We start from the raw sequence: 26,406 nt of genomic DNA on the forward strand, positions 1-26,406 counted from the left end.
GAAGCGATTGATAGAGGACAATTTTTTGCACGTTTTGACGGCGAGGAAATATCAATATTATGTGCGGCACTCAACCTCAGTGAAGACCAAATGCAGCCCACAGGGCAAATGAGTTTGACACCCCTGCTAAACTATCAACATACCTTACACAAAACTAATAAAGGACTTTTGACAAAGGGTATTTCTATAGCGGTTGTGCAGTTTGTTTTCAATCATCACAAATCATTACCATTGGTTCCTTTAAGTAGCAGCTAATGTGAATAAATAAATGGATTTAAAAATGTTTTAACCTCTATTCAACCCCGTACACTTGCTGGAGTTGTCCTATATGAATAGGGCTAAATTGAAATGTTTCTTACAGAAGAAATATGGAAAATATATGCATAACCATGGCAGCAATTTAAAAAAGGGGAACATTTTGGAGATTATGGGGAAATTATTAGACTAAAAGGTGAGGACAAAACAGTTCATCTGACAAGACTGAATCCAAACATTACACTGTTGATTATATATGCATTTTACATTTGCTGTACTTTCATTTGCATTTGTTGATAACGAAATCTGACAATACTCTGGATACATTCAGTAACATAACATAATATTCATGGCAAATGTGGGGTAGGTGCAAAATAGGACAACAAAAAATGACACGGTTTTGAGTGAGAGGTCTAACTGGTGTCTCCAGAAATGATTCATAACTCTTTACTTTTTTTCTAAATGTTGTTGTGTTACAGCCTGATTTTCAAATTTATTACATTTTGATTTTGTGTCTCTGATATACACACAATAAGCCCATAATGTCAAGTGGAATTGTCTTCATAGAACCTTATCAAAAATATGATAAATTACAAGCGTAAATGTTCAGGAGTAAAAATGTGCTTAAATTCACATAAGATGCATGGACTCATTCTGTGTTCAATAATAGTGGTTAACATGATTTTTGAATGACTAGCCCATCTCTGTACCCCACACATAAAAATAATTGTAAGGTCCCTCAAATCGAGTAGTGAATTTCAAGCACAGATTCAACCAAAGACCAGGGAGGCTTTTCAATGCCTAACAAAGAAGGGCACCGATTGGTAGATGTCAAAAAATAAAATAAAAAGCAGACACTGAAAATCCCTTTGAGCATGGTAAAGTTATTAATTAGGCTTTGGTTGATGTATAAATACAAAGATGCAGACGTCCTTCCTACCTCAGTTGCCAGAGAGGAAGGAAACTGCTCAGGGATTTCACCATGAGGCCAATGGCAATTTTAAAACGGAGTTTAATGATTGTGATATGGGAAAAAAGGAGGATGGATCAACAACATTATAGTTACTCCACAATACTAACCTAAATGACAGTAACTTTTTGTCCTGAATACAAAGCGTTATGTTTGGGGCAAATCCAACAACACATAACTGAGTATCACTATTCATATTTTCAAGCATTGGTGGTGGCTGCATCATGTTATTGGTATGCTCGTCATCGGAAAGGGAGGTTTTTTAGGAAAGAAAGTAACAATACAGCTATGCACAGTCAAAATCCTAGAGGAAAACCTGGTCCAGTCTTCTTTCCATCAGACACTGGGAGACAAATTCACCTTTCAGCAGGACAATAACCTAAAACACATGGCCAAATCTACACTGGAGTTGCTCACCAAGATGACATTGAATGTTCCTGAGTGGGCTAGTTAGTTTTGACTGAAAATCTATGGCAAGACTTGGAAATAGCAATAACCAACTTGACAGAGCTTGAAGAATTTTATATTGTACAATCCAGGTGTGCAAAGCTCTTAAACTTATCCTAAAAGATTCACAGCTGTAGTCACTGCCAAAAGGTATTTCTAACATGTATTGTCTCAAGATAGTGTTTTATTTGTCAAATTTTTTGTTAGAATTATTCTTCCACATTGACAGAGTATTTTGTGTAGATCGTTAGCAAAAATCACAATTAAATGAATTTTAATCCCACTTTAACATGTGGAAAAAGTTGAGGGGTGTGAATACTTTCTGAAGGCACTGTACCTCTCCAAAGTGTGCACGGTTCCTACATAATTCCAATGCACTTTTATGACTCAAAGAAGAGTCTTCAACTATAAAAGTGCTATTTTTTAGCTCTCAGCTGTGCTGTCGAGGAACTAGAGCAAGCAGACTTATTTGTTTTCTTTTGGAACACAGCCCAGCACCCCCACTGTCACACAATTACTGTTGTTTATGCATTCCAAAAATGTTCCATTATTATTCACAATCCGGTCTGGTGGGCATTATTTGAAAGCATGTTCTATGGCCAACATGGATAAGTAGTAAAATATGATCTTACAGTGTTAGGCTTTCACATGGCAAGTGCACATACAGTGCATTCGGAAAATATTCAGACTCCTTGACTTTTTCCACTTTGTTACATTACAGCCTTATTCTTGTTCTTTTTAAATTTCCCCCTCAAACTCCACACAATAACCCATAATGACAAAGCAAAAAACAGGTGTAGAAATTATTTGCAAGTTCATTAAACATAAAAAAAACTGAAATATACATGTACTTAAGTATTCAGACCCTTTACTCAGTAATTTGTTGAAGCACCTTTGGCAGTGATTACAGCATCGAGTCTTCTTGGGTATGATGCTACAAGTTTGGCACACCTGTATTTGGGGAGATGCTCCCATTCTTCTCTGCAGATCCTCTTAAGCTCTGTCATGTTGGGTGGGGAGCATCGCTGGACAGCTATTTCCAGAGCCCGGACTTGAGGAAACCAATCAAGGAAACCAATCTTGGTTTCATCAGACCAGATAATCTTGTTTCTCATGGTCTGAGAGTCATTTAGGTGCCTTTTACTGAGGAGCGGCTTCCGTCTGGCCCCTACCATAAAGGCCTGATTGGTGCAGTGTTGCAGAGATGGGAGAACCTTCCTGAAGGACAACCATCTCCACAGACGATCCTTGTAGCTCTGTCAGAGTGACCATCAGGTTCTTGGTCACCTCCCTGACTAAGTCACTTCTCCCCCTGATTGCTCAGTTTGGCCTGGTGGCCAGCTCTAGGAAGAGTCTTGGTGGTTCCAAACTTCTTCCATTTAAGAATGGAGGCCACTGTGTTCTTGGGGACCTTCAATGCTGCAGAAATGTTTTGGTACCATTCCCCAGATCTGTGCCTTGACACAATCCTGTCTCGGAGCTCTACGGACAATTCCTTCCACCACATGGCTTGGTTTTTGCGCTGACATGCACTGTCAACTGTGGGACCTTGTATAGACAGGTGTGTGCCTTTCCAAATCATGTCCAAACAATTAAAAATTCACCCCAGGTGGATTCCAATCAAGTTGTAGAAACATCAAGGATGATCAATGGAAACAGGATGAACTTGAGCAAAATTTAGAGTCTCATCGAAAACGGTCTGAATACATGTGAATAAGATTGTTTTTTATTTTTAATACATTTGCACAAAAAAATACCTTTTCACTTTGTCATTATGGGGTATTGTGTGTAGGTAGAGGAGGAAAAAATGTAGTCAATACATTTCAGAATAAGGCTGTAACGTAACAAAATGTGGAAAAAGTCAAGGGGTCTGAATATGCACTGTAGAAAAGAGTGACGAGTGCATTCAAATGCGTGTTCCCCGCCAAACGTCTTCACAATATGACAAACATAGGCTCATTCTGTTCAGGACAACCCAGGGTATGACACCACGTCAACTTGTAACTGTACATCAAGCAGAGTGATCATAAACGTTGACACTATGAAATTTGTTTTATGATATGGAAATGTGAAGTGCAGATTTAGGTGTGTTTGGCTCGCTTGTATAACGGGTGTTTGGCTCGCTTATATGACATCAAAGTGGTATTTATTATAATCCTTAACGACTCAATATATTTATGAAACCTCTATTTAGAGCATTTCCCTTCGACAAAAAAAACTGCGGGAGGTGGGGCAACTTCTTGTCACACGCAGTGTTCAAGTTCAGAACGGCTGTCAGTCAAAACCAATACTGAGCTGTAAAGCGGAGACCTTGAGCTGACATCATATAGCATGTTTTTGTACACCCACTGCATTTCAATTTAGGCATTTATCAGCATCCAAATCTGCTATTTTAACTAGAGGTCGACCGATTATGATTTTTCAACGCCGATACCGATTATTGGAGGACCCAAAAAAAAAACGCCGATACCGATTAAAATCGACCAATTTTTTTATTTATTTGTAATAATGACAATTACAACAATACTGAATGAACACTTTTATTTTAACTTAATATAATACGTCAAAATCAATTCAGCCTCAAATAAATCATGAAACATGTTCAATTTGGTTTAAATAATGCAAATAATGTTGGAGAAGAAAGTAAAAGTGCAATATGTGCCATGTAAAAAAGCTAACGTTCAAGTTCCTTGCTCAGAACATGAGAACATATGAAAGCTGGTGGTTTCTTTTAACAAGAGTCTTCAATATTCCCAGGTAAGAAGTTTTAGGTTGTAGTTATAGGACTATTTCTCTCTATACCATTTGTATTTCATATACCTTTGACTATTGGATGTTCTTATAGGCACTTTAGTAATGCCAGTGTAACAGTATAGCATCCGTCCCTCTCCTCGCCCCTACTTGGGCTCGAACCAGGAACACATCGACAACAGCCACCCTCGAAGCATTGTTACCCATCGCTCTTGCAGAGCAAGGGGAACAACTACTTCAAGGTCTCAGAGCGAGTTACGTCACCGATTGAAACGCTATTAGCGAGCACCCTGCTAACTAGCTAGCCATTTCACATCTGTTACACCAGCCTAATCTCAGAGTTGATAGGCTTGAAATCATAAACAGCTCAATGCTTGAAGCACAGGGAAGAGCTACTGGCAAATGCACAAAAGTGCTGTTTGAATGAATGCTTACGAGCCTGCTGCTGCCTACCACCGCTCAGTCAGACTGCTCTATCAAATCAGACTTAATTATGAACATAATAGCACACAGAAATATGAGCCTTATGTCATTAATATGGTCAAATCCAGAAACGATCATTTCGAAAACAAAAAGTTTATTATTTCAGTGAAATACGCAACTGTTCCATATTTTATCTAACGGGTGGCTTCCATAAGTCCAAATATTCCTGGTACATTGCACAACCTTCAATGTTATGTCATAATTACGTAAAATTCTGGCAAATTAGTTCGCAACGAGTGACACAATTTCCCTAGTTTAATATTGCCTGCTAACCTGGATTTACTAAATATGCAGGTTTTAAAAAATATACCTCTGTGTATTGATTTTAAGAAAGGCATTGATGTTTATGGTTAGGAACATTCGTGCAACGATTGTGATTTTTTCGCAAATGCGCTTTTGTTAAATCATCCCCCGTTTGGCGAAGTTGGTCTTCACACAGTTCGTAACGAGCCAGGCGGCCCAAACTGCTGCATATAGCCTGACTGTTGAACAGAACGCAAGAGAAGTGACACAATTTCCCTAGCTAAAAGAAATTCATGTTAGCAGGCAATATTAACTAAATATGCAGGTTTAAAAAATATATACTTGTGTATTGATTTTAAGAAAGGAGTTGATATTCATGGTTAGGTACACATTGGTGCAACGACAGAGCTTTTTTCACAAATGCACTTGTTAAAAAAACGTTTGGTGAAGTAGGCTATGATCCAATGATAAATTAACAGGCACTGCATTGATTATAAGCAACGCAGGACAAGCTAGATAAACTAGTAATATCATCAACCATGTGTAGTTAACTAGTGATTATGTTAAGATTGATTGTTTTTTATAAGATGTGTTTAATGCTAGCTAGCACCTTACCTCCTTGCTGCACTCACATAACAGGCAGTCAGCCTGCCACGCAGTCTCCTCGTGGAGTGCAATATAATCGGCCATGATCGGTGTCAAAAAATGCCAATTGTTATGAAAACTTGAAATCGGCCCTAATTAAAATCGCCCATTCCGATTAATCGGTCGACCTCTAATTTTATGAGTGGGTATGAGTGTAAAGAGTTAACCAGGCAAGTCCATTAAGAACAACTTATTATTTACAATGTCGACCTGGCAAGGTATAGTATATCCCTGCCAGGGGAATGAGTGTACTCTCCATAGTCCATAGGAACCCAACTTCTCCTTCTAGGAAACTATTTGCCTTTGATTGGCCAAATTAAGCCCCTCCTTCAGCATGAGGTCATGTTCCATACTATTTACTGACCACCCACCGCACCCGCCTCCCCTGCTCTAATGACAGTAAAGGGGGAGTTCAGTGGTGCCGACAGAAGCCCCAGGCCCTGGCTGGCCCACCTCTGTTACATGAGACGGCACACACACATCAGGGGAAGAGTAAAAACACCAACCATGGCCTCCCGAGTGGAGCAGTGGTCTAAAGAACTGCATCGCAGTGCTAGCTGTGCCACTAGAGATTCGGGGTTCAAGTCCATGCTCTGTCGCAGCCGGCCGTGACCGGGAGACCCATGGGGCGGTGCACAATTGTCCCAGCGTCGTCCGAGTTGGGGGAGGGTTTGGCCGGCAGGGATGACCTTGTCCCATCCCACACTAGCGTCTCCTGTGGCGGGCTGGGTGCAGTGCATGCTGACACGGTCACCAGATGTACAGTGTTTCCTCCGACACATTGGTGTGGCTGGCTTCCGGGTTAAGTGGCCATTGTGTCAAGAAGCAGTGTACAGCTTGGTTGGGTTGTGTTTCGGAAGATGCACGGCTCTCAACCTTTGCCTCTCCCGAGTCCGTACGGAAGTTGCAGCGATGAGACAATTGGATACCACGAAAAAGGGGTAAATTATTATTTTTTAAATCATAAATATAGATATTTAAATAGATATTTAATAATAAACACCAACCACTCAAAACGGAGCAGGGCTGAGCGGCATGCTAATCCTGGGATGAAGGCGGGAGATCCCGTGCTGGTGGGACATTCCTGCTGTCACTCAGCTACCCCAGCCAGTTAAAACAGGTCCAGAACCACCCATACACACAGGTCAGTCACACACACACCTAAAGATCCACCAAATGTTGCTTGAAATCACCATAACAACTAAATCCAGGCAAAGTAAAGCACAGATTGAGAACATTTAAAAAACGTTTTATTTTATAGATTGTTAGTCACAGATGATTTGACAGACATCTACCAGTTAGATGAGCAGGTAGGGTAGGATATCCATTTCTCTCAAGTGTAGGAGGAGATTGGTAGACTAACTCACCCGCCTATACTGGAAGTCATTTTGTAGCCTGTTCAGGGTCGCAGTTATGGAGAGGGGCCTTTTAATCGTGAGGTAGACATTTGTGAATGAACCTGTCAGAAAAAGCGAGATTAACAGTGAAATTACAATTACAGCCTGAAACTAAAAATAATGTACAGTACCAGTCAAAAGTTTGGACACACCTACTCATTCAAGGGTTTTCCTTTATTTTTACTATTTTCTACATTATAGAATAATAAAGACATCAAAACTATTAAATAACATATGGGATCATGAAGAAACCAATTAAAAGTTCATTTGTGGAATTTCTTTCCTTCTTAAAGCATTTGAGCCAATCAGTTGTGTTGTGACTCCTTCAAGACTGTTGGAAAAGCATTCCTCATGAAATAAAATGTTGGACTCATCAGACCTGGGTCTGCCTTTCCTGTGGCGGTCCACATGACAGCCAGATTCATCATAGCACTTGATGGTTATTGCGACTGCACTTGAAGAAACTTTCAAAGTTGTTGAAATGTTTCGAATTGACTGACCTTCGTGTCTTAAAGTAATGATGGACTGTCATTTCTTCTTGCCATTATATGGTCTTTTACCAAATAGAGCTCACTCTGTATACCACCTCTACCATGTCACAACACAACTGATTGGCTCAAACGCATTAAGGATAGAAATTCAACACATTAACTTTTAACAAGGCACACCTGTTAATTGAAATGCATTCCAGGTGATTACCTCATGCATCTGGTTGAGAGAATGCCAAGAGTGTGCAAAGCTGTCAAGGCTGAGGGTGGCTACTTTGAAGAATCTCAAATATAAAAAATATTTTGGTTTGTTTAACACTTTTGGTTTCGAAATGATTCTATATTTGTTACTTCATAGTTTTGATGTCTTCATTATTATTCTACAATGTAGAAAATAGTAAAAATAAAGAATAACCATGGAATGAGTAGGTATGTCCAAACCTTTGACTGTGTGTGCGTGTGTGATATATACAGTGGGGAGAACAAGTATTTGATACACTGCCGAGTTTGCAGGTTTTCCTACTTACCAAGCATGTAGAGGTCTGTAATTTTTATCATAGGTACACTTCAACTGTGAGAGATGGAATCTAAAACAAAAATCCAGAAAATCACATTGTATGATTTTTAAGTAATTCATTTGCATTTTATTGCATGACATAAGTATTTGATACATCAGAAAAGCAGAACTTAATATTTGGTACAGAAACCTTTGTTTGCAATTACAGAGATCATACGTTTCATGTAGGTTTGCACACACTGCAGCAGGGATTGTGGCCCACTCCCCCATACAGACATTCTCCAGATCCTTCAGGTTTCGGGCTGTCGCTGGGCAATACGGACTTTCAGCTCCCTCCAAAGATTTTCTATTGGGTTCAGGTCTGGAGACTGGCTAGGCCACTCCAGGACCTTGAGATGCTTCTTACGGAGCCACTCCTTAGTCGCCCTGGCTGTGTGTTTCAGGTCATTGTCATGCTGGAAGACCCAGCCACGACCCATCTTCAATGCTCTTACTGAGGGAAGGAGGTTGTTGGCCAAGATCTGGCGATACATGGCCCCATACATCCTCCCCTCAATACGGTGCAGTCGTCTTGTCCCCTTTGCAGAAAAGCATCCCCAAAGAATGATGTTTCCACCTCCATGCTTCATGGTTGGGATGGTGTTTTTGGGGTTGTAGTCATCCTTGTTCTTCCTCCAAACACGGCGAGTGGAGTTTAGACCAAAAAGCTCTATTTTTGTCTCATCAGACCACATGACCTTCTCCCATTCCTCCTCTGGATCATCCAGATGGTCATTGGCAAACTTCAGACGGGCCTGGACATGCGCTGGCTTGAGCAGGGCGACCTTGCGTGCGCTGCAGGATTTTAATCCATGACGGCGTAGTGTGTTACTAATGGTTTTCTTTGAGATTGTGGCCCCAGCTCTCTTCAGGTCATTGACCAGGTCCTGCCGTGTAGTTCTGGGCTGATCCCTCATGATCATTGATGCCCCACTAGGTGAGATCTTGCATGGAGCCCCAGAACGAGGGTGATTGACCGTCATCTTGACCGTCATCATGAATTTTCTAATAATTGCGCCAACAGTTGTTGCCTTCTCACCAAGCTGTTTGCCTATTGTCCTGTAGCCCATCCCAACCTTGTCCAGGTCTACAATTTTATCCCTGATGTCCTTACACAGCTCTCTAGTCTTGGCCATTGTGGAGAGGTTGGAGTCTGTTTGATTGAGTGTGTGGACAGGTGTCTTTTATTCAGGTAACGAGTTCAAATAGGTGCAGTTAATACAGGTAATGAGTGGAGAACAGGGGGGCTTCTTAAAGAAAAACTAACAGATCTGTGAGAACCGGAATTCTTACTGGTTGGTAGGTGATCAAATACTTATGTCATGCAATAAAATGCTAATTAATTACTTAAAAATCATACAATGTGATTTTCTGGATTTTTGCATCTCTCACAGTTGAAGTGTACCTATGATAAAAATGACAGACCTCTACATGCTTTGTAAGTAGGAAAACCTGCAAAATCGGCAGTGTATCAAATACTTGTTCTCCCCACTGTGTGTGTGTGTGTGTGTGTGTGTGTGTGTGTGTGTGTGTGTGTGTGTGTGTGTGTGTGTGTGTGTGTGTGTGTGTATATATATATATATATATATATATGACTCCACAAATTTCTTGTTAACAAAGTCGGTTAAGACAGCTACTGCGTGCATGACAAGTCATTTTTCCAACAATTGTTTACAGGCATATTATTTCACTTATAATTCACTGCATCACAATTCCAGTGGGTCAGAAGATTACATACACTAAGTTGACTGTGCCTTTAAACAGCTTGGAAAATTCCAGAAAAGGACATCACGGCTTTAGAAGCTTCTGATATGCTAATTGACGTCATCTGTGTACCTGTGGATGTATTTCAAGGCCTACCTTCAAACTCAGTTCCTCTTTGCGTGACATCATGGGAAAATCAAAAGAAATCAACCAAGACCTCAGAAAAAACATTGTATACCTCCACAAGTCTGGTCCATCCTTGGGAGCAATTTCCAAACACCTGAAGGTACCACTTTCATCTGTACAAACAATAGTACACAAGTATAAACACCATGGAACCACGCAGCCGTCATACCGCTCTGGAAGGAGATGCATTCTGTCTCCTAGAGATGAACGTACTTTGGTGCGAAAAGTGAAAATCAATCCCAGAACAACAGCAAAGGACCTTGTGAAGATGCTGGACGAAACAGGTACAAAATGATCTATAGCCACAGTAAAACAAGTTCTACATCGACATAACCTGAAAGGCCACTCAGCAAGGAAGAAGCCACTGCTCTAAAACCACCATAAAAAAAGCCAGACTACGGTTTAAAACTGCACATGGAGACAAAGATCATACTTTTTGGAGAAATGCCCTCTGGTCTGATGAAACAAAAATAGAACTGTTTGGCCATAATGAACATCGTTATGTTTGGAGGAAAAGGGGGAGACTTGCAAGCCGAAGAACACCATCCCAACCATGAAGCACAGGGGTGGCAGCAGCATGTTGTGGGGGTTCTTTGCTGCAGGAGGGAGTGTTGCACTTAGCAAAATAGATTGCATCATGAGGGAGGAAAATTGTGTGGATATATTGAAGCAACATCTCAAGACATCAGTCAGGAAGTTAAAGCTTGGTCGCAAATGGGTCTTCCAAAAGGACCATGACCCCAAGCATACTTCCAAAGTTGTGGCAAAATGGGTTAAGGACAACAAAGTCAAGGTATTGGAGTGGCCATCACAAATCCCTGACCTCAATCCTATTGAAAATTTGCGGGCAGAACTGAAAAAGCGTGTACGAGCAATGAGGCCTACAAAGCTGTCTCAGTTACTCCAGCACTGTCAGGAGGAATGGGCCAAAATTCACCCAACTTATTGTGGGAAGCTTGTGGAAGGCTACCTGAAACGTTTGACCCAAGTTAAACAATTTAAAGGCAATGCTACCAAATACTAATTGAGTGTATGTAAACTTCTGATCCACTGGGAATGTGATGAAAGAAATAAAAGCTGAAATAAATCGCTATCTACTATGATTCTGATATTTCACATTCTTAAAATTAAGTGGTGATCCTAACTGACCTAAGACATGGGAATTTTTACTAAGATTAAATGTCAGGAATTGTGAAAAACTGAGTTTAAATGTATTTGGCTGAAGTGTATGTAAACTTCCGACTTCACCTGTGTGTGTGAGAGTGATTTACGTATATCTATCTATCTCACACAGAATAACGAAAACAGCCTCTATTCCTGAAGGGCAGCACCACCCGGCCCAACCTTACCTCCTGTCTAGCAGACTCTGTGGGAGGATGAGGAGTGTGGTGTAGGATGAAGGTCCACCCAATGTGGAGGCACTGTGGGGATGGCAGAGGTCTGTGTCCCCCCCTAGGGGAGGGGGGTAGTTACAAGAGTCACTGGGAGGATCCTTTGTCAAAGGCCAGCCGTTGTCAACGGCTCCTTGCTGAGCTGAGCATTCCGCCGTGCTGGACTGTGGATGTACCACATGACAGCTACATCGGATGCTCTAACTGGTTACAAAACAGAAGACGTTACATGAATTAACCTGTAAAGTGGTCTATTTACTCAATCCCAATTCAACCATAGCCTCTGTACCGTAGGTTCTTGTCTATCTAGAATTAATTTATTCAATAAATGTTATATGGCAGAAATTCCACTTAGCATATCAGTGGTCTAAATAGAGCTATATGTTTAGTACAGAGCAGAGGTGAGAACTTACCAATCACATGGTTCGTCTGGAGCCGCTATGGTACTGGACTAGAAAAGAGATGTTTTCCTTCGGGGATCTAAAATAAGAAAAAAAACACACGACATATACCCTGAAAACGCACACATCCTTAAACCCTGCAACAGACACACAAATAACCTTACATATAGACGTAAACAGAACCTTATATCCTTAGTGATGACATGATGATGGAAAAGATGATTCAACCGATCGCTGCAGCTGTACATAGCCCATCTGTAAATAGCCCACCCAATCTACCTATCTCATCCCCATATTGTTTTTATTTAATTTTCTGCTCTTTTGCACACCAGTATATCTACTTGAGCAGATGATGTGCATCTATCACTCCAGTGTTAATTTGCTAAACTGTAATTACTTCGCTACTATGGCCTATTTATTGCCTTACCTCCTCACATCATTTGCACACACTGTATATAGACTTTCTTTTTTATATATTGTGTTATTGACTGTATGCTTGTTTATTCCATGTGTAACTCTGTTGTTGTTTGTGTCGCACTTCTTTGCTTTATCTTGGCCAGGTCGCAGTTGTAAATGAGAACTTGTTCTCAACTAGCTTACCTAGTTAAATAAAGGTGAAATAAAAAAATAAAGAGCCAGAAAGGTCATGACAGCCACAGCCACAAATACGCAACCAAAAACACAAACTGACATGATGAAATCCTGGTTTAGACACATGCCCTAGTCTCTAAACTAGTTAGGGATCCTAATAATGCCTAATTGTGGCAATGCGAGGCCGTCAACAGTGGAGCTCGACTGACCAATATGTCTCTAATAGTGAGCTTTCCTAAAATGACCAGCATCATGATTAATCCCATTCTGACCCAACAGACTGCAATGCTTTCACACAAACTGGACTAATGCCTGGATAGAACAGACCATTAAAGTGAATGTTTTCCAACATGTTAAACTATGAACATATTTTTGGGAGAGAAAGAGAGTGACCGAGAGAGACAGACACAGAGACAGACATAGGGGTGTGGTGGCTGTGGCGGGGAGTGTCTAGGTGAATGAGGGGAGTGCTGGGAAATCTATAGAGCATCTACAGATGGACTACCCAAATAAAGTGTGACCCCAAGTGCCTGAAAGGAAGGGGGAGGGGCATTGTCACAGCCCATTGACTTTCAGCTATGCCCATTTCTCTGCTCTCTGGACGTGACTTAAATGCAAGTAAAACTAAATGCATGCTATTCAATCGATCACTGCCCGCCCGTCCAGCATCACTACTCTGGACGGCTCTGATTTAGAATACGTGGACAACAACAACAAATACCTAGGTGTCTGGCTAGACTGTAAACTCTCTCAGACTAACATTAAGCATCTCCAATCCAAAATTAAATCTAGAATCGGCTTCCTATATCGCAACAAAGCATCCTTCACTCATGCTGCCAAACATACCCTCGTAAAACTGGCCATCCTACCAATCCTCGACTTCGGCGATGTCATCTATAAAATATCCTCAAACACTCTACTCAACAAACTGGAAAAAGTCTATCACAGTGCCATCTGTTTTGTCACCAAAGCCCCATACACTACCCACCACTGCGAGCTGTATGCTCTCGTTGGCTGGCCCTCCGCTTCATACTCGTCGCCAAACCCACTGGCTACAGGTTATCTACAAGTCTCTGCTAGGTTGTTTTTTTATTTAATTTTTAATTTTACCTTTATTTAACCAGGCAAGTCAGTTAAGAACAAATTCTTATTTTCAATGACGGCCTAGGAACAGTGGGTTAACTGCCTGTTCAGGAGCAGAACGACAGATTTGTACCTTGTCAGCTCGGGGGTTTGAACTTGCAACCTTCCGGTTACTAGTCCAATGCTCTAACCACTAGGCTACCCTAAAGCCCCGCCTTAACTCAGCTTACTGGTCACCATAGCAGCACCCACTCGTAGCACGCGCTCTAGCAGGTATATCTCACTGGTCACTAGAGGTCGACCGATTAATCAGAATGACCGATTAATTAGGGCCGATTTCAAGTTTTCATAACATTCGGAAATCGGTATTTTTGGGTGCCGATTTCCAATTTGATACCTTTATTTAATTAACTAGGCAAGTCAGTTAAGAAAACATTCTTATTTTCAATGACTGCCTAGGAACGGTGGGCCTTTTTCAGGGGCAGAACGACAGATTTTCACCTTGTCAGCTCAGGGGATCCAATTTGCAACCGTACAGTTAACTAGTCCAACGCTCTAACCATTGCACTCCACGAGTAGCCTGCCTGTTACATGAATGCAGTAGAAGCCAAGGTAAATTGCTAGCTAGCATTAAACTTATCTTATAAAAAACAATCATAATCACTAGTTATAACTACTAATCCAGTTTAGCAGGCAATATTAAAACAGGTGAAATTGTGTCATTTCTCTTGTGTTCATTGCACGCAGAGTCAGGGTATATGCAACAGTTTTGGCTGCCTGGCTCATTGCGAACTAATTTGACAGAATTTTACATAATTACGACATAACATTGAAGGTTGTGCAATGTAACAAGAATATTTAGACTTAGGGATGCCACCCGTTAGATAAATTATCGAACAGTTCCGTATTTCACTGAAATAATAAACGTTTTGTTTTCGAAATGATAGTTTCCGGATTCTATCATATTAATGACCAAAGGCTCGTATTTCTGTGTGTTATTATGTTATTATTAAGTCGGATTTGATAGAGCAGTCTGACTGAGCAGCAGCAGGCCCGTAATCATTCATTCAAACAGCACTTTCGTGCGTTTGCCAGCAGCTCTTCGCAAGCACAGCGCTGTTTATGACTTCAAGCCTATCAGCCTAATGGCTGGTGTAACCAATGTGAAATGGCTAGCTAGTTAGCTGGGTGTGCGGTAATACTGTTTCAAACGTCACTCGCTTTTAGATTAGGAGTAGTTATTCCCCTTGCACTGCAAGGGCCGTGGCTTTTGTGGCGCGATGGGTAACGCTGCTTCGAGTGTGGCTGTTGTCGATGTGTTCCTGGTTCGAGCCCAGGTAGGGGCGAGGAGAGGGACGGAAGCTATACTGTTACACTGGCAATACTATAGTGCCTATAAAGACATTCAATAGTCAAAGGTATATGAAATACAAAATGGTAGAGAGAGAAATAGTCCTATAAATACTATATTAACTACAACCTAAAACCTCTTACCTTGTAATATTCTCCTTTTAACCAGTTGGATTTAGGGGGCGCTATTTTAATTTTTGGATGAAAAACATTCCCGTTTTAAACAAGATATTTTGTCACGAAAAGATGCTCGACTATGCATATAATTGACAGCTTTGGAAAGAAGACACTGACGTTTCCAAAACTGCAAAGATATTGTCTGTGAGTGCCACAGAACTGATGTTACAGGCGAAACCCAGATAAAAATCCGCATTTTTTAAAACCGCCTCATGCCAATGACTCCTTATATGGCTGTGAATGAGCTACGAATGAGCTTACGTTTTCCCCAAGGTGTCTCCAGCATTGTGACGTCTTTTTAGGCATTTCCCTTGAAGAATGGCTGTAAGGGACCATATATGGCATGTGGTCACATGGTGTCTCCCGCAGAAAACCTTGCGTAAAATACTGAGGTAGCCATTTTTCCAATCGCTTCTTATGAGAAACCAACTGCCTCGACGGATATATTATCGAATATATTTGTTAAAAACACCTTGAGGATGGATCCTAAACAACGTTTGCCATGTTTCTGTCGATATTATGTAGCTAATTTTGAAAAAAGTTTGGCGTTATAGTTGTAGCATTTTTCGTTCGATTTCTCAGCCAAGCATGGTGAAGAAACGGGAGCTTTTTCGCCTACAAAAATAATCTTTTTGGAAAAAAGGAACATTTGCTATCTAACTGGGAGTCTCCTGAGTGAAAGCTTCCGAAGTTCTTCAAATGTAAATGATTTAATTTGGTTGCTAACTCTTATTTTTGTGAAAATGTTGCCTTCTGCCAGCAGAGCCTAGCATAGCATTATGCCATGATAAACTTACACAAATACTTGTCGTTGGCTGTAACGCATATTTTGAAAATCTGAGATGACAGTGTTGTTAACAAAAGGCTAAGCTTGTGTTTGAATATATTTATTTCATTTCATTTGTGATTTTCATGAATAGGAAAAGTTTCTAGGGGTATTTATGTCCGTTGCGTTATGCTAATGCGTTTGAGGCTATGATTACGCTCCCAGATACGGGTTTGCTCGTCGCAACTGTTTAACATAGTCTCATGTTAAAAGGAACCACCAACTTTCATATATTCTCATGTTCTGAGCAAGGAACTTAAACATTAGCTCTTTTACATGGCACATATTGCATATTGGCACGTTACTTTCTTCTCCAACGCTATGATTTTGCATTATTTAAACCAAATTGAACATGTTTCATGATTTATTTGAGGCTAAATTAATTTTATTGATGTATTATATTAAGTTAAATTAAGTGTTCATTCAGTATTGTTGTAATTGTCATTATTACACATTTTTAAATAATTATTTAAAAAAAATAAAAAATAAAAAAAAAAAAAAATAGGCCGATTAATCGGTATCGGCTTTTTTGGTCCTAAATTTTTTTTTAAAAACAGATATATTTGACCTGCACAAGCAGCACCACACACAGGGTCTCACACCACAAACACATCACACAGAAAATGTGAGGGTCTCTGTCGAAAACATAAGGTTATAGGTTTAATAAATTCTCAACATGACCATGTATGTAACAGTAGCAGCAGAGTTTCTATCCACCTTATGTAACCTGGCAACAAGGGCGCCATTTGATTGGTCCAGAAACCGATGGGTTGGGCCAGAGCCAGAACACGTGGACAAGCAGCGATTTGAAAATTGGTCATTGGCTTTGATACTCATTGGTTAGAGATGCTCAAAAATAGCTGTTGACGCCTCTCTTCACCACAAACGACTTCAATGATGTCCGTCTCACACTCAAGCATGTGGCAAATAGAGCAGCGGATTAAATTAGTGTGAGTCATCAGGCTATAAATAAAGTGCACAGAATTTAAAGATATGGTCATTTCATGGTGGGGAAAAACATAGAAAAATGTGTTGTTTTCATAGTATAAGCACTCGGAAGCCGACATTAGCATAATTAGCATTCCAATAGAGTTAACATGGCAGGTTAGCTAGTTAGCTTTGAGGCACAACAGATAAAATATCCTAATGTTATTTACATAAAACATTTCGGGCACAGTGTGTCTTTTGTCATTGATATTCTGCGTTAACGACATTGTCCATTCAAGCATTGATTGAAAAAAATGTGGCTAACATTAAAATGTTTTCATACATTTTCATCAACAGATAACATATTTCAAATTCTGTGCACATTATTTAATAGTTTTGACAAATGTAATTCATATTTTACAATGATTTTACTTGTGTCAATGCGCAGGAAGTTGAAAGACAAACACGTTCAAAATAGCTCAGGTCAAGTGGGCAGGGCTACATAAGGTGAATATGGGTCACAGCAAGTGAGTGGTGTCTCATCTCACCTACAGCTTTTGGAGGGGTAATCAGACCAAAGCATAGAGCACTGTTTCATTCATACACTGTTGTTTTAAAAGCTGCCAATCACTAAAACTTTGTCAACACTGAAAAGAGTTAGTGTTGACAGTGGGAAAAGACATGCAGACAAAGCATGATGTGAGAGCAAAGGAATGATAGGAAGTAGGTTTAATAGCAACATTTCTGTTTCCTTTAAAGCAGCAATAGTTGCAGTAGCAGCAGGAACACAAGCGGTAGCTGCAGCAAAAAGCTGTGCTTGTATAACTGCACTCAGTGCTTCACTGACCTGCTGACACAATGACCTACTTTCTTCCTCCTTCCCCTTTAAACTTCATCACAGCTCCACATGCAGCCAATAACAGAGCACTTTCAGTCACCGTAAAACCCTGAGCAGCCAACCAGTGAGCAGAGTATGTCACCATGAGCCCTGAACAGCCAATCAAGTCCCTAACCGGCATTTTACAACATTTGGAAGCTAATCACACAGTAACCAAATGCATCCTGGCTTCCCCGGGGCAGTAGTGAGACAAAGGAACTACGAAGAGAAGAGAGGGAGGGAAATGGAAAATGAAGTGGTGGAAGGGAAAGAGAAATGTTTAAAGCAGCCACTCAAATCACTGATGCTGCAAATGATCTTTCTCCCTCATATACACCCGAACAGACAATTACACCTCCCACACAGAAGCCCCTTCATTTCTCAGTAGCCTCAAATACATCGCTTCTCGCAAAATCTCACTCACCAACACTTTCTCACCATTTCTACACACACAAATTGTGCTGATGTGCTGTGCGTGAAGTGGATCCTCGGTGCCACTTGTCATCACGCACTCATAGCGACGGTGCCCATCGGCAACGCCATAGCAACCACCCGCGCCATGCAGGGTAAAAATAGCATAGCTGAATTCCTCTACAGTTGAGACTCCATCACGGAGTGAGCCTCCCCTATTCTATAATAGAGCAAAGAGAGAATCCCTTTATATCTGGTTGAGGCTGCCCTATGATGGTCTAACTACCACAGAGAGGACCTACCTCCATCACTGGATGCTGCTTGCAAGCAGTCTAAACCATCCATTACCGTTTGAGTGTTCTGTAATGCTATTGAGAAGAGACTGTCCTCATACGTGTGCTTTCTATGTTATACAGTAGAACCCCCCTGTTTTTAATATATAAGAGAGAGAGACTCAATCACCAAGCATGCCCACCCCCCTGCCATTATACAACAGAAACTCTTTCCATCAAGGAAAGTGCTTCCCCCATTCTGGTCTAGAAGCATTGTAAAAATAAAACAGGGTTAAAATGAATATAGCAGGGTAAACAGAGCAGAACAAAGAAGGAATACAGAAAATTAAGGTAAGGAAAACAGAAAAGAAAAAAAAACATACCTAGATTAAACAAAACAAAATCTGATCCGGATCATTTGGACCTTGGCATACAGAATGGGTCCTCTCTAAAATGAGCCTAAGCCTGTATGTACCATTCCTGACACCTGAAACCAATGAGGATTTGTGAGTGGGTAGGATAGCCCGAGTGTCGACGTTTGAAAAGTAGCAGCAGGGAGCTTACAGTAGGGATGGGAAAAATGAGTCTGCCATAGCCATTGAAACAGGGCCATCGGCTCGCATCGCCAACATTAAAACCTTCAGAGAATAAACTGGATTAGAGGTTCTGCTCTATGGCTGCGTTGACACAGGCAGCCCAATTCTGATATTTTTCTTTCACTAATTGTTTTTTTGACCAATCAGATCAGCTCTGATATGATGTGAAATGATCTGATGTGATTGGTCAAAAGACCAATTAGTGGAAAAAAAGATCAGAATTGGGCTGCCTGTGTAAACACAGCAGAGTGTGTGGCAGAGAATCCCTCATTGATCTAATGCAGTCAGAAACCACCAACGTGCATCAACACATTCACTCCTGGGAACTGCAACCAAATACACATTTACACACACTTTGCATATACACCTTCTTTCTCTCCCGCTATCAGATCAGAGGCTGCACCTCTCCCTGTTAAATCACGTTCAGACAATAAGAGAGGGTGTGCCTGCACATTGCACACTGTGGTTAATGGCTTCTAATTAGTAGGCTGACATTTCCAAGAAAACAGAGAATAGTGGATTTCTGGGTAAGTGAAGTTACTGACAAACAGCAGCAGGCTTGATTCTTCTGATGGTCATTGACCCATACTGTAGCTGGGCTTAGGCTAAAGCCTAGGTCTGGAGCTATTCCTATATCCATGCTGCTGCCCAGTGCCCTGCCCACCCCAGTCAGTCTCTCCACCACTGGGCAGCTGAAGCCTCCCAGAGCTGGGCAGCTGAAGCCTCCCAGAGCTGGGCAGCCAGCTGTGTTCCACCCAAGAACATGCACCCGCAGCCCCGGGCAGCACAAAAGGAGTCTTTGCTTGCATGTGTCCCACAGGCCACAGACAGGAATGTCTTAGAGAAGAGCAGCAGTTTCCACTAGCAGCGGGAGAAGGGAGAGGCTGGCAGGGGTCCCGCCACTGTCCCACAGGGGCCTGAACCATACCAAGGGCCCCGCACTGCAGCCAACTGGGTCAGTGGGGTTAAAAAAAAGAGAGAGAGAAAGAGGGAGGGGGAATGAGCACTGCCAGGCCAGCACATGAGAGGAGGAAATTAAAAGATACCATGCCAACTGCCCACTGGTCACCACCTACCCCCATATGCATCATGAGTGTTGGCCTACATGAGTGTTTTTCTCTGCATGTGAAAAAGTCCTGCTGACACACCTGGTCCAAAGGTTGTCTTTATTGGCTGGGGTCAAACAGACTAACAAAAACATTTCCGATTTCACAGTCACCTGCTACACTATCATGACTCATCAGACAACAGAGTCAACAAACACCTCACCTACTGCACACACATATGGCAACAATATCTCAGACACTGATTCTCAACACGGGGGCCCCACATGGGGTGTGTCCTCAGTACCCTCCTGTACTCCTTGTGTACCTGGGCATGCCCCCCATCCTCAAATTTAATTTTATTGGTCACATACACATATTTACCAGAAGTTATTGCGGGTGTAGCAAAATGCTTATGTTCCTAGCTCCAACAGTGCAGTTGTATCTAACAATTAACTCATCTAAAAGTAAAAGAATAGAATAAAGAAATATATAAATATTAGGACAAGCCATGTCAGAGTGGCATTGACTGAAACACAGTAGAATAGCATTCAGTATACATATGAGTAAAGCAGTATGTAAATATTGTCAAAGTGACTAGTGTTTTATTATTAAAGTGACCACTGATTCCATGTCTATGTTTATAGTGCAGTAGCCTCTAAGGTGCAGGGTTGAGTAGCCGGGTGGTGGCCGGCTAGTGAGGTCTATTTAACAGTCTGATGGCCTTGAGATAGAAGCTGTTTAACAGTCTTTTCCCCAGCTTTTTTTACACCTGTACCATCCTCGCCTTCTGGATGATAGCTGGGTGAACAGGCAGTGACGTAGGTGGTTGACATTCTTGATGATCTTTTTGGCCTTCCTGTGACATCGGGTTCTGTAGGTGTCCTGGAGGGCAGACAGTGTGCCCCCAGTGATGCGTTGGGCAGACTGTACCACCCTTTGGTGTAGAGGTCAACCGATTAATCGGAATGGCCGATTAATTAGGTATTTTTGGGCGCCGATTTCTGATTCTTTTGGGGGGTTTTTTTTTTTAAGAATACTTTTTATAATACTTTTTATTTAACTAGGCAAGACAGTTAAGAACACATTCTTATTTTCAATGACTGCCTAGGAACTGTGGGTTAACTGCCTTGTTCAGGGGCAGAACGACAGATTTTCACCTTGTCAGCTCAGGGGTTTCAATCTTACAACCGCAGTTAACTAGTCCAATGCTCTAACCATTGCACTCCACGAGTAGCCTGCCTGTTACGTGAATGCAGTAGAAGCCAAGGTAAATTGCTAGCTAGCATTAAACTTATCTTATAAAAAACAATGAATCATAATCACTAGTTATAACTACTAATCCAGTTTAGCAGGCAATATTAACCAGGTGAAATTGTGTCATTTCTCTTGCGTTCATTGCACGCAGAGTCAGGGTATATGCAACAGTTTGGGCTGCCTGGCTCATTGCGAACTAATTTGCCAGAATTTTACGTAATTATGACATAACATTGAAGGTTGTGCAATGTAACAAGAATATTTAGACTTAGGGATGCCACCCATTAGATAAAAATACAGAACGGTTCGTAATTTCACTGAAATAATAAACGTTTTGTTTTCGAAATGATAGTTTCCAGATTCTATCATATTAATGACCAAAGGCTCGTATTTCTGTGTGTTATTATGTTATAATTAAGTCTGATTTGATAGAGCAGTCTGACTGAGCAGCAGCAGGCCCGTAATCATTCATTCAAACAGCACTTTCGTGTGTTTGCCAGCAGCTCTTCGCAAGCACAGCGCTGTTTATGACTTCAAGTTTATCAACTTAATGGCTGGTGTAACCAATGTGAAATGGCTAGCTAGTTAGCTGTGTGTGCGCTAATACTGTTTCAAATGTCACTCGCTTTTAGATTTGGAGTAGTTATTCCCCTTGCACTGCAAGGGCCGTGGCTTTTGTGAAGCGATGGGTAACGATGCTTCGAGTGTGGCTGTTGTCGATGTGTTCCTGGTTCGAGCCCAGGTAGGGGCGAGGAGGGGGACGGAAGCTATACTGTTACACTGGCAATACTATAGTACCTATAAGAACATCCAATAGTCAAAGGTATATGAAATACAAATGGTATAGAGAGAAATAGTCCTATAAATACTATATTAACTACAACCTAAAACCTCTTACCTTGGAATATTGAAGTCTCACGTTAAAAGGAACCACCAAGTTTCATATGTTCTCATGTTCTGAGCAAGGAACTGAAATGTTAGCTTTTTTACATGGCACATATTTTACATGACACATATTACTTTCTTCTCCAACACTTTGTTTTTGCATTATTTAAACCAAATTGAACATGTTTCATTATTTATTTGAGGCTAAATTGATTTTATTGATGTTTTATATTAAGTTAAAATAAGTGTTAATTCAATAGTTGTAATTGTCATTATTACAAATAAAAATACATTTTAAATCAACCGATTAATCGGTATCTGCTTTTTTGGTCCTCCAATAATCGGTATCGGCGTTGAAAAATCATAATCGGTCGACCTCTACTTTGGTGAGCCCTGTGGTTGCAGGCTGTGCAGTTGCCATACCAGGCGGTGATACAGCTTGACAGGATGCTCTCAATTGTACATCTGTAAAAGTTTCAGAGGGCCAAGACAAATTTCTTCAGCCTCCTGAGGTTGAAGAGACGAGTACAGAAGGGGGCTGAGCACACACCCTTGTGGGGCCCCTGTGTTGAGGATCACAAAGTGGAGGTGTTGTTTCCTACTATCACCATCTGGGGCAGCCCGTCAGGAAATCCAGGACCTAGTTGCACAGGGCGGAGTTCGGACCCAGGGCCCCGAGCTTAATGATGAGCTTGAAGGGTACTATGGTGTTGAATGAACAGCGTTCCTACATAGCTATTCCTCTTGTCCAGATGGGATAGGGCAGTGTGCATTACAATGGTGATTGTATCGTCTGTGAATCTATTGAGTCGGTAAGGGAAATTAAGTGTGTCCAGGGTGTCAGGTAAAGTGGAGTTAATATGATCTGTCATGACGTTGGCCCGTTGGGGGAGGTTTATGACCCCCATAAATACCTTTCCCCTTTTCTCTCTCTCTAATTTATAGAGTTGACTCTTGTAAAGCCTTTGTAAAGAAGAGAGTCTGGTAACATCAAAAGGTGGGAAACGGAACCATATTTCGGTAATTCAACCAGTTGAAAATATGCTTAATGAATATGATCTCAGATCAGTTGTTGTCTGAGACATTACTACTAATGGACAGGATGACAAGCTATCGTGGAAAGTCGACACATTCTAGTTATCAGATTCACATGGAATTGTTGTGCAATTTAAAATGTTTAAATATTAAACTATTTGTGAAAAGATTAAATGTAATTTTAGCTTCTTAAATGAGAGAAAGGTTTGTCATAGAGAAACTCTGCTCACTTAGAGGCCCCACCCAAGTGAACAGACATTGGTTGTAAACTATGAAACACGCCCTTCTTTCACCATAATATAAACCCGTTGATGAAAATTAAACTTTCTGTTCCAAGGACGTGAGGACTTGCGTTCCGCACGTTGACAGGATAAAGATCACCTAAAGAACTAAGCCAACCTCAGCGTGAGCTCTGTTTGAACGTCAAGAACCTAACAAAATTAGCATCGAATTTCAACGTGAAGATGACAATCAACCTGAAGATGACGATTCAATAGGATGAATTTCGACTATACCAGCCAGAATATAACACGAGCTTAAAAGTATGGCAACCTGGTATTAACTTTGAACTCTCACTCCAGATGTGATACCTCCTAGCCGTTGAGTTAGCAGCAGCCGCTGTAAATGTGGGCTAGGAAAGGACAGACGACATATCCAGTCTAACACACACACACAACGATACTACAACGTATCTAGATTACCACCAGAGACATTCTTCAAAGGACAAGAGATCCATGCTGGACAACGCGGCCTTCTATCTACGACCAATCTACCGAAGCGCAGCTCAGAGTAAATATTTATTGCATTTTCCTTTTTCAAGTGGGCGGTTATTTAGAATGCATAAGATACTGTATTTACAATAGCATCGCTGCCTACGGCCCGATAGAGACTAAATCTTTTTGTTCCTCAGTCTTCCCGCTCTTTCATTCAAAACCCAACCCCCTTTCTTTGCGTAACCAGCTGTCATATCTGTTCCGTCCGCTCGGGACGTTTTCCTTTATGACATAATTTGTAATCAATGTATGATCCATTCTGTGTAGATGTAATTCTGTGTGATTAGTTAGCTATTTAACATAGCTAGTTAACATGCCTTGCGAGGGTTAACACGCTTAAATGTCTTACTCACGTCGGCCACGGAGAATGAGAGCCCACAATACTTGGGAGGGCGCCGCATCGGTGGCACTGTGTGATCCTCAAAACGGGCGAAGGCATTTAGCTTGTCTAGGAGCAAGACGTTGATGTCTGCAACATGGCTGGTTTTCCCTTTGTAATCTTGCCACATATGTCTTGTGTCTGAGCTGTTGAACTGCAACACTTCGTCTCTGTACTGACGTTTTGCTTGTTTGATTGCCTCACGGAGGGAATAACTACACGGTTTGTATTCGACCATATTGTCAGTCACCTTGCCATGGTTAAATGCGGTAGTTCGCACTTTCAGTTTTGCGAGAATGCTGCCATCCATCCACGGTTGGGTAGGTTTTAATAGACACCGTGGGAACAACATCCCTATACACTTCCTGATGAACTCAGTCACAGTGTCCAGGTAAAGGTCAATGTTATTCTCTGAAGCTACCCGGAACATATCCCAGTCCGCATGATGAAAACAATCTTGAAGCATGTATTCCGATTGGTCAGACCAGACTTGAATAGTCCTTAGCACGGGTACGTCCTGTTCAAGTTTCTGCCTATAGGAAGGAAGGAGCAAAATGGTGTCATGATCTGATTTGCCAAAGGGATGGCGGGGGGGAGGGCCTTGTAGGAGTCTTGAAAAGGCGAGTAGCAGTGATCTGTTTTTTTCTTTCTCAAAATGTGCTTTGTTAAAATCCCCAGCACCAGTAAATGCAGCCTCAAGATGTAGTTTCCAGTTTGCATAAAGTAAAGTGTAGTTCCTTGAGGGCCATCGTGGTGTCGGCTTGAGGGGGAATATACACGGCTGTGACTATAACTGAAGAGTATTCTCTTGGAAGGTAATACGGTCGGCATTTGATTGTGAGGTATTCTAGGTTGGGTGAACAAAAGGACTTGAGTTTCTATATGTTATCACAATCAAACCATGAGTAGTTAATCATGAAACATACACCCCCTCCTTTCTTCCCAGAGAGTTCTTTATTCCTGTCTGCGCGATGAACTGAGAACTCAGGTGGCTGTATGGACAGGGACAGTATAACCCGAGGGAGCCATGATTCTGTATGTTACAGTCCCTGATATCTCTCTGGAAGGAGATCCTCGACCTGAGCTTGTCTACTTTATTGTCCAGAGACTGAACATTAGCGAGTAATCTAATCGGAAGCGGTGGATGGTGTGCCAGCCTCCTGAGTCGGACTAGAAGTCCACCCCGAATACCCCTTCTCTGCCGGCGGCGTCTTGGAGCAGCCTCTGGGATAAGTTCAATTGCCATGGGGGGTACAAACAAAGGATCCAATTCGGGAAAGTCGTATTCCTGGTCATCAACGGGATCACAGCGGAGACGGTCAAAAACGTTAAGTTCCTCAGCATACACATCTCCGAGGAGCTGAGATGGTCAAACCACACCAACACCATGGTGAACTAGTCACAACAGAGTCTTCAACCTCAGGATGCTGAAGAAATGTAGACTGTCTCCGAGGGCACTCCGTGTTCTACAGGGGCACCATCGAGAGCATACTGTCGGGCTGCATCACAGCCTGGTACGGCAACTCCACAGCCAGGGACCGCAAAGCGCTACAGAGGGTGGTACGCTCTGTCAAACACTGCCTGCATACGACAATTAAACTTCTAATTTAATCATCATAAAAACACGAGTGCACAGCAGCATATAGTCTAGCATCACAACCAATGGTGATGATGATCAGGGATGTCAATTTATCAAAAGGCACACTTTTCTTCAGTTTGGCGCCTTTAATCCCAATACTTGTTGCAGAGTTTTCTTCCAAAATCAGTTTGCCACATACATCCCAAAAGGTTGGAATTTACCCTACAGATGACCAACTACAGCCCAGCAACAATGTATTCCTGCTGTGATCAACTCCATTAGGCCTAATGTTCATATCATCAAACTCAGTCATGGGGCTGAATGGAGGGAAGGTGGAAGGAGACATCAGTTCAGTGGTTGTCTGTCTGCTGTAGCCCAGACAGTGAGATCATTGGCTATAGGGGAAATTCCCACAGTTACAGACTGCT

General features: G+C 41.6%; 1 protein-coding gene across 2 annotated transcripts in view; it reads right to left on the bottom strand.

The window, feature by feature from the left end:
• LOC112251141 (circadian locomoter output cycles protein kaput-like) overlaps positions 1-26,406 on the bottom strand; it is a 50,647-nt gene that overhangs the window by 17,984 nt on the left and 6,257 nt on the right. For both annotated transcript variants that reach the window (XM_024421906.2, XM_024421905.2), the window contains exons 2-4: positions 11,930-11,996; positions 11,475-11,720; positions 7,162-7,253 (exon numbers count right to left, since the gene is read on the bottom strand). In XM_024421906.2, coding sequence (XP_024277674.1) covers positions 7,162-7,181 — 20 coding nt within the window. In that variant the 5' untranslated portion in view covers positions 7,182-7,253; positions 11,475-11,720; positions 11,930-11,996. The remainder of the gene's footprint in view (positions 1-7,161; positions 7,254-11,474; positions 11,721-11,929; positions 11,997-26,406) is intronic.

The sequence above is a fragment of the Oncorhynchus tshawytscha genome, linkage group LG05, assembly GCF_018296145.1.
Source record: "Oncorhynchus tshawytscha isolate Ot180627B linkage group LG05, Otsh_v2.0, whole genome shotgun sequence".
Lineage (NCBI taxonomy): Eukaryota > Metazoa > Chordata > Actinopteri > Salmoniformes > Salmonidae > Oncorhynchus > Oncorhynchus tshawytscha.